The 7,471-nt window shown below is 50.5% G+C and overlaps 1 protein-coding gene across 4 annotated transcripts in view; it reads left to right on the forward strand.

Annotated features, from left to right (window-relative positions):
- Positions 1–6,886, forward strand: part of SHOX2 (SHOX homeobox 2) — a 42,673-nt gene extending 35,787 nt beyond the window's left edge. The window contains exons 3-5 of one of the 4 annotated variants that reach the window (XM_032971923.2): positions 1,090–1,147; positions 4,546–4,655; positions 5,408–6,886. In XM_032971923.2, the coding sequence (XP_032827814.1) occupies positions 1,090–1,147; positions 4,546–4,655; positions 5,408–5,653 (414 nt within the window). In that variant the 3' untranslated portion in view covers positions 5,654–6,886. Of the gene's footprint in view, positions 1–1,089; positions 1,148–4,545; positions 4,656–5,401 lie in introns of all 4 variants that reach the window. The other 3 variants (XM_032971922.2, XM_032971925.2, XM_032971924.2) reach the window with 3 other exon arrangements.
- The last annotated feature ends 585 nt before the right edge of the window (positions 6,887–7,471 follow it).

Below are 7,471 nucleotides of genomic sequence, written 5' to 3' on the forward strand. Positions count from 1 at the left end.
GGAGCTGTCGAGTGTGCAGGCTGTGCAACTGCGTCGGGGCCCAGAGTGTTGGGGGAGGGGGTGGGGGGTGTGCAGAGGGCGATGAGGAATTGTAGACGGGCCACGTTTAATTTCCTACAGCAGGGCCCATGACAGTCACTGGCGAAGGCCCGCTTGCACCACCAACCTTGCATTATAACGCCGTCGCTAGCACCACCACGACTACTACCGGCCCGACCTACCACCAATAACACCACCACCACCACTCACAACACCGCCTCTCACCATCACGCCCTTCGCCATGGTGGCGAGATGTTAACTACCTCGCCCGGTATGCAGGAGGTCATGGGTTCGATCCCGACCCTGACACCTGCTGCTGTATATTTGGAGTCTGGATATTTCGCTCTCCCCGTGGTGGCGTGGATTTTTCTCCGGATCCTCCTGGGGTCCGCCCCCCCCCCCCCCCCCCCCCCACTCCACATTTAGAATGAACACCACGCGTTGCTATAAATCTTCCCCCCATAAATGATAAGCCACTTCGTTGAACCACCATTTGTGATCAACCAGTTCGCTTATGAAAAAAAAAGAGAGCAACGCGTAGCTCAGAGCGGGCCTTACACCTGGCAAACAAGCCCAAAAAAATACAAAACGAAAAATTGCTCGAGAAAAAAAAATACCAACAAAAATGTTTAAAGTCATCACCGGCCCGTATAACCCCCCTTCAATCGGAATCATTGCCCGCTCGTTTCGGTCCCGGAACGCCTCAACAATGGGAACACCACGGCCGCTCTCTGGGTAAATGTCAGGCGCTTTCAAATTGCATCGCTCAATGTACGCGGGATGAGGCGGTCGGTCGGCATCAATAAAGCCAGCAGCGGCATGCATTATTGATTAAAGTCTCTCGTGTGATTAACACAAGCCCGCATGCCGCGCCAGCATTGATATATGCCCAACCCGAGCGCGCATGATAATGTCTGATTTATTTATTCGCGGATACTTAGGGGCGCGCGTTTGATTCGATCTGATTTAAGACAGGCGAGGAGTGGAGGGGGGGGTGGGGGAGGGTGCTCGAGGCGGGTTCATCGTCTCCTCTTGTTGCGCGTGTCCCAGGTCTGGTTCCAGAACAGGCGCGCCAAGTGCAGGAAGCAGGAGAACCAGATGCATAAAGGTAATTTTCTGTGTGTGTGTGTGCGTGTGTCTATATGTATGTGTTGATATATAGGTGCTCGCTAACAGCACTTGCCCCTACATTATGTTCAGGCTATACGGGGGATATTTGTCTTTATCTTTATCTGTGTGTGTCTGCGCGTGTGTCTATATATGTGTGTGTGCGTGTGTCTGAATATAGGTGCTCGCTAACAGCACTTGCCCTTACAGTATGTTAAGGCTATGCGGGGGATCTTTGTCTTTATCTGTGTGTCTCTGCGCGTGTGTGTGTCTGTGTAACCGGTCCTGGGCCTCCCCTAGGTCGACTCAGACTCAAATTAGTACCTGGTGCGGTGTGTGTGACGTGCCGGCCTTCATAGATGCCCGCTAGCAGCACTTGCCCCCAACAGTCTGTTAAGGCTATACGGGGGATCTTTGTACGTACGTAGTGTCGGGTATTTGCATGGCAGCCAGTTTTACTTTTATGTATCTGTTTGTCTGTGTGCCTGTCTGTTTGTGTATTCGTGCTGTGTCTGTCTGTGTGTCTGCCTGTGTGTCTGTTTGTTCGTGCCTGCGGGCACGTCTGTACTGAGAACGGTGGTGCAGTTTGTGTGTGTCTGTCTGTTTGTGTATTCGTGCTGTGTCTGTCTGTGTGTCTGTCTGTTTGTGCAGTTTGTGTGTGTGTCCTACACGATGTTGACTTATCCAAAACTGAGTACCTTGTGCAATGTATAAACATCGCAATCGGGGAGACAAAGGCGGTGCTGGCCACCCACCCTTTCGCGTACCGTGCTGACCGTCATAGGTGCTCGCCAACAGCACTTGCCCCAAAGTCTGCTCAGGCTATACGGGGGATCTTTGTCAGCTTGTGTCAGTGGGTGTGTGTTAGCTTGTGTGTGTGTGTGGGGTGGGGAGAGGTAGTGTAGCGGTTAGTGCGCTGCGCTATGAACCCGGCGACCCGAGTTCGATTCCCGCTCACGGCCAACACCAGTGACGATTATCTGAACCGGTCTCGGGCCTCCTCTAGGTCGACTCAGCACTTTTACACCATGTGGTTTAACTACCGCATCGAACTCACGGCTAAGAGAGGGAGGGAGAAAACAGACATCTTTACCCAGAGCAAAGATCGCGCAAATATATAAATGCGTCATTAAACCCTACCAGCACGGGTGTGTTGAAGCACTTATAACTAATTGTCAAAATTTGTTTACGTGCACAAACTTTAGTCATCGTTTGTTCTGGATATTGGTCGCGAAAGCCTCCGACTCGGTGCGAGGCATCTTCACCAACACGGAAGTCGTCTTACGCCCTCCATGCCTTTCGCCACCAAACGGTGATTGATTAATAAATAAATAATTGCGTCACCAATCTATTGCGACTACGTCAACCGGATGCGTTCCATCACCACTCTCTGGGCTCTGGAGGGCCCCCTCCAGAGCCCCTCCCTCTCGAGCCCCTCCCCCTCGAGCCCCGCCCCCTCGAGCCCCGCCCCCGCTGAATTTCCCAATGGACGCCTCGGTGGCGAGATCAGTATTCAGAATAGTTATTGCAACTGGAGGAATCCGATGAGCTATAAAGCTCTTTTCTTACAGCTGTCCAGTAGCGGCGGATCAGAACGTTACAATAAAGGCACGACAGGAGTGCAAAGTATAGGAAATGTATACAAATTACTTAAATATACAGATACAACTAAACTGTTTTTATCTAACCGGGTAAAAGCCCACTGAACTATTCGCTTCTTCAGAAGAGACCTACCCACAAATGATAGCTCAACAAAGTGGCTTGTCACATGGAAATTTATATCAGCAAAATTCTCTAAATATTCTAGATGCTAACTCCCTCGCCTGGTATGCAAGAGGTCGTGGGTTCGAGTCTAACCCTGACGCCTGCTGCTGTATATTTGGAGTTTGCATGCTCTCCCCACGGATTTTTCTCCGGGTCCTCCGGTTTCCCCCTCCACGTCTTTAAACACGCGCTTAGAGTATTTGGCTGCTATACATTTACACGTGATGATGATAAGCCACTTCGTTGAGCTATCATTTGTGGCCAGGTCGCTTCTGAAAAAAGAGCTGGATAGGTCGGCGGGCTTTACCTGGTAATATATATATTTTTTTAATTTTCGTTTTGAATTGTGATCGCTGATAATTCATTTGGCGCGCGGGTCGCATGTCAAGTTTTTCACGGCTGCCACGATATCGCTTTTGCTCGGACACGATCCGTGCCGGTGCTTCCCAGGTGTTGTAGGCTCGTGGCTGTGAGGTGTGGCCAGGAGGTGACAGCGCTGATTAGCGTCTATCCCACCCCACCCCATCACCCTCCCATATGCCGCAGCGAGGTGCTGGGTTGTGTCTGAGCTTCTCCCTTCTTTTCCCAAGCAGACGCCACCAAACTCTAATTGGCGATGGAATGAATGGGGTCTGTTGTATAACATCGCAATGTAGCAAGGACCAACACCCCCCTCCCCCTCCTCCTTCCTAAAAACGAGTCCTCGGACTCAGCGAGGCTTTCCTGGGTGCCTAAAGAGGATCGTCAGTATCACCGCCACGCAAAAATCTACCACGTAATAACTGCTACCAATAGGTAGCTATTAATATGCCAATTTAAAAATTGGGAGATAAAAAACAACATTATGTTATTCTTATCAGGTCTTTCTACGGTGTAGAGGGCAGTCTCTAACACTCATCCACTTCGTCTCTCTGGCCTTTGTATGTGCCATGAAGGACCATTGCCCGAAACGTCGCCTGTTATATATGTTTTTCATTTCAAGGCCACAGTATTGTTGTTGTTATTGACGAAATTGTTGAGTTTCTGTTGTTGATTATGCTTGTGCCCCACTGCCAACGCAGCACCAGGACATGTTTTAAAATCGATGTAATTATTAGAAGCAAGGGTTGGTGGCTCACAGAGACATGTGAATCTAAGCATTGGAAGATGTCTATTTGTTAAAAACTAAACTTTTCAACTATTTATATTCTTTTTATTTGACCAGGTAAGGCCCACCGAGCAATATCGCTCTTTTTCAGAAGCGACCTTGCCACAAATGATAACCTAACTTAGTGGCTTGTCATCGTATGGAAATTCATAGCAGCCAATTACTCTAATCGTGGAGGAAAAAAATCGGAAAACCCACGACCTCCTGTATACCAGGAGAGGGAATTAACATCTACCTACCGTGATGATGATGAGAGAGAGAGAGACGCAAACTCCCAATATATAGAAGGCGTCAGGGCCGGGTTCGAACCCACGACCTCCTGTATAGGAGGAGTTAACATCTCCTAGCCACTGTGATGATGATGATGAGAGAGAGAGAGAGACACGCAAACTCCCAATATATAGCAGGCGTCAGGATCGGGATCGAACCCACGTTCTCCTGCATAAACAAACGGGAGTGTGTGTGATATATTTGTTTATTATTATTAGTGTTTACCGCCTGTCGCCCAGGAGTTCTGATCGGCACCACGAGTCACCTGGAGGCGTGCCGCGTGGCCCCCTACGTCAACATGGGCGCTCTGAGAATGCCCTTCCAACAGGTAACCCTACACACACGGAACACGTGTACACACACACACACGGAACACCTGTACACACACACAGGGACACACAAAGACAAAGATCCCTCGTGTATCCTTAACAGACTGTAGGGGCAAGTGCTGTTAGCGAGCACCTATGAATGCCGGCACGGTACACGAGGGGGTGGGTGGCCAGCACCACGCCCGACCGCCTTTGTCTCCCTATCGGCGATATTAACACAACCGCACCAGGTACTCATTTGAGGCTGAGTCGACCTTGGGGGAAGCCCAGGACCTGTTCAAATAATCGTCACCGGTGTTGGCCGTGAGCGGGAATCAAACTCGGGACGCCGGGTTCGTAGCGCAGCGTAGCGCTAACCACTACACCCACCGCTCCCCACACGAACACACATCGACAAGTATCAGGGTGAGTGCACAGCCCTGCAAATGCTCGCCCACGCCACTGCTGGCGGAAGGCATCGTCCCTCATTCTACGTTGAAATTAAAAAAGTCGTTCCACGCTGCACAGCGCAATTACTCCGCAACGGGTTGCGGAGGCGACCGCGTGCGAGCGATCCAGTCGCGTGCAACTGGGCCCCTCGGGTGTGGCGGAGGGGAAAGAGTTCGGTTCATTTACTTCTATGAACAGCAGTGCGAAAGTTACAGCCTGCCAACAACAACAACAACAACGTTGCCACCGCTTCTCTCTCCCCCCCTCCCCACCCTCGACTCCATCGCCCCTCCCCCCCCCCCCCCCCCTGATGAAGGTACAGGCGCAATTGCAATTGGAGGGAGTTGCTGCCCATGCACACCACCACCTCCACTCGCACCTCGCCGCACACGCTCCCTACATGATGTTCCCGCCGCCGCCCTTCGGGCTGCCCTCGCTCGCCAGCATCGCCGACTCCGCCTCGGCGGTGGCCGCCGCCGCCGCGGCCGCTAAAACGAGTACCAAGAACTCGAGCATCGCCGACCTGCGACTCAAAGCTCGCAAGCACGCGGCCGCCCTGGGTCTCTAAGAGGCCGCCGGCGAGGCCCTGCGGCCCGGCACGACAGACCTCGGCCACCGCCGATCAGCGGCCGCCACCAATCGGCCGTCACCAAATCGATCAACGGCCGCCAATCAACGGCCGCCAATCAACAGCCGCCACTCTTACGGCCGTCACTCAGCAGCCGTCAATCAACAGCCACCACATCAACAGCCACCAATAATCAATCGCCCACCGAGTTCTGCCACCGAACGCCAGGAGTAGTCGTGCTGGAGTCCGTTTGTAGCGATGGTGGTGGTGATGGTGGTGGTGGTGATGATGGAGGAGGTAGAATGAGTTGGTCAGGAACGTTTCTGCTCCGGCTGAACTCGGCACAAATGTGATTTTGTCGCTGACCCCCCACGTCTCCCCTGCCCCCCCACCCCCACCTCCCTGTTGACTGAGCACAAAGTTGAACACGTAACGAACGGCACAAGTTGAAGGACAAACGTTGGACTCCATTTACGATATTCTTAGCGATATCCCTACGATACATTGCACGCAAACAAGTCGTGTGGAACACGTGCCGCGTGTAGTTCGACCCAAGAGCGTTATCGCGTTTCCCCTTTGAGCCCGACTCTGATCCACATGATGATGATGGTGATCTCGATCTTTCTTGCCCAAGAGTGACTGCATGGGGAGGGGAGGGAGGGGGAGGGGAGGGAGGTGGAGGGGAGGGAGGTGGAGGGGCGGGTGACGTGTGAGCGTGACGCGCGAGAAGCAGTTCAGACTTTACCCAAGCCTCGACGCACTTTTATCTGTACTATTACTATGACTACAATTAATGTCACTACGCTTCTCATTGTTGTCTTTCTTAGTTCAATTAAATTGAAGTGAGACGGATCGTCGATTAATTAAGCGCTGTATAAATGACTTTAAGTTATTGAATTTGTTGTACGTGTTCGGCGTCGATTAATAATTTAAAGAACACTTTTTTCTAATCAGCAGCAGCAGTAGCCCGTGACGCATGTCATCAAAACAGTCTGACCACCAGCGCCTCTCAATCCCCGTTAATTTATCTTGGTCCAAATTTATTTTTTATTTTGTGTTAACTATATATTTATCGTGGCTTTCACGTCAAACTGTGCTCTCTCTCTCTCTCTCTTTAGAAACACATAAAGTTTACTGAACGAGGATTCCTTTCTGATTTTGGCGAAATATTACGGCTATTGCGCAATCATAGCGCGCAGGGGGAGGGGACAAAGCGCACCGCATTCCTGGGGGCGGGGCTCGGGGGGGGGGGCAGGGGTGGGGGTCAAGGGGGGGTCAAGTGGGGTGTGGGGGAGGTGGGAAATTTCGCCACAAATCGGAATGCAACTGAACGTCAGATAGGACCATAATATATATTTATATATACAAAAAAAGTTAATCACATTGTTGCTGGTTTATTACCGTAACCGTGGCGAGATATTCCTCTTTTTTTTTAAACGTGTTTTAATTGTCGTTCTATTTTTTATATGTAATAATATTATTGTTTGTTTTCTTTGGGTCTGTCGGCAAAGTCACGTGAATAGGTTCAAATGAATAAAAGTAAAATAAACCAAAAACTACGACGTTTCGATCACAACACAAACGATAGTCACCAGGAGGAAAACAGAGGGAGAAAGCTGCTATAAGCAGACTGCTTTTTGTTCATTTTATTTGTATTAATTTGAACCCATCTACGTGACTTTACCGAAAGACCCAAAGAATATGAATTCCTGCAGTCACGAAAGCTTTAAGTCAAAATATTATTGTTGTTTCATAAGCCACGTATTTATTTGAGATGTGAGAATCAAAACACATTTCACGGCTTACTGCCAACGCGCG

The sequence above is a fragment of the Petromyzon marinus genome, chromosome 47, assembly GCF_048934315.1.
Source record: "Petromyzon marinus isolate PM22_M1 ecotype Great Lakes invasive population chromosome 47, UKy_Petmar_22M1.pri1.0, whole genome shotgun sequence".
Taxonomy (NCBI): Eukaryota; Metazoa; Chordata; class Hyperoartia; order Petromyzontiformes; family Petromyzontidae; genus Petromyzon; species Petromyzon marinus.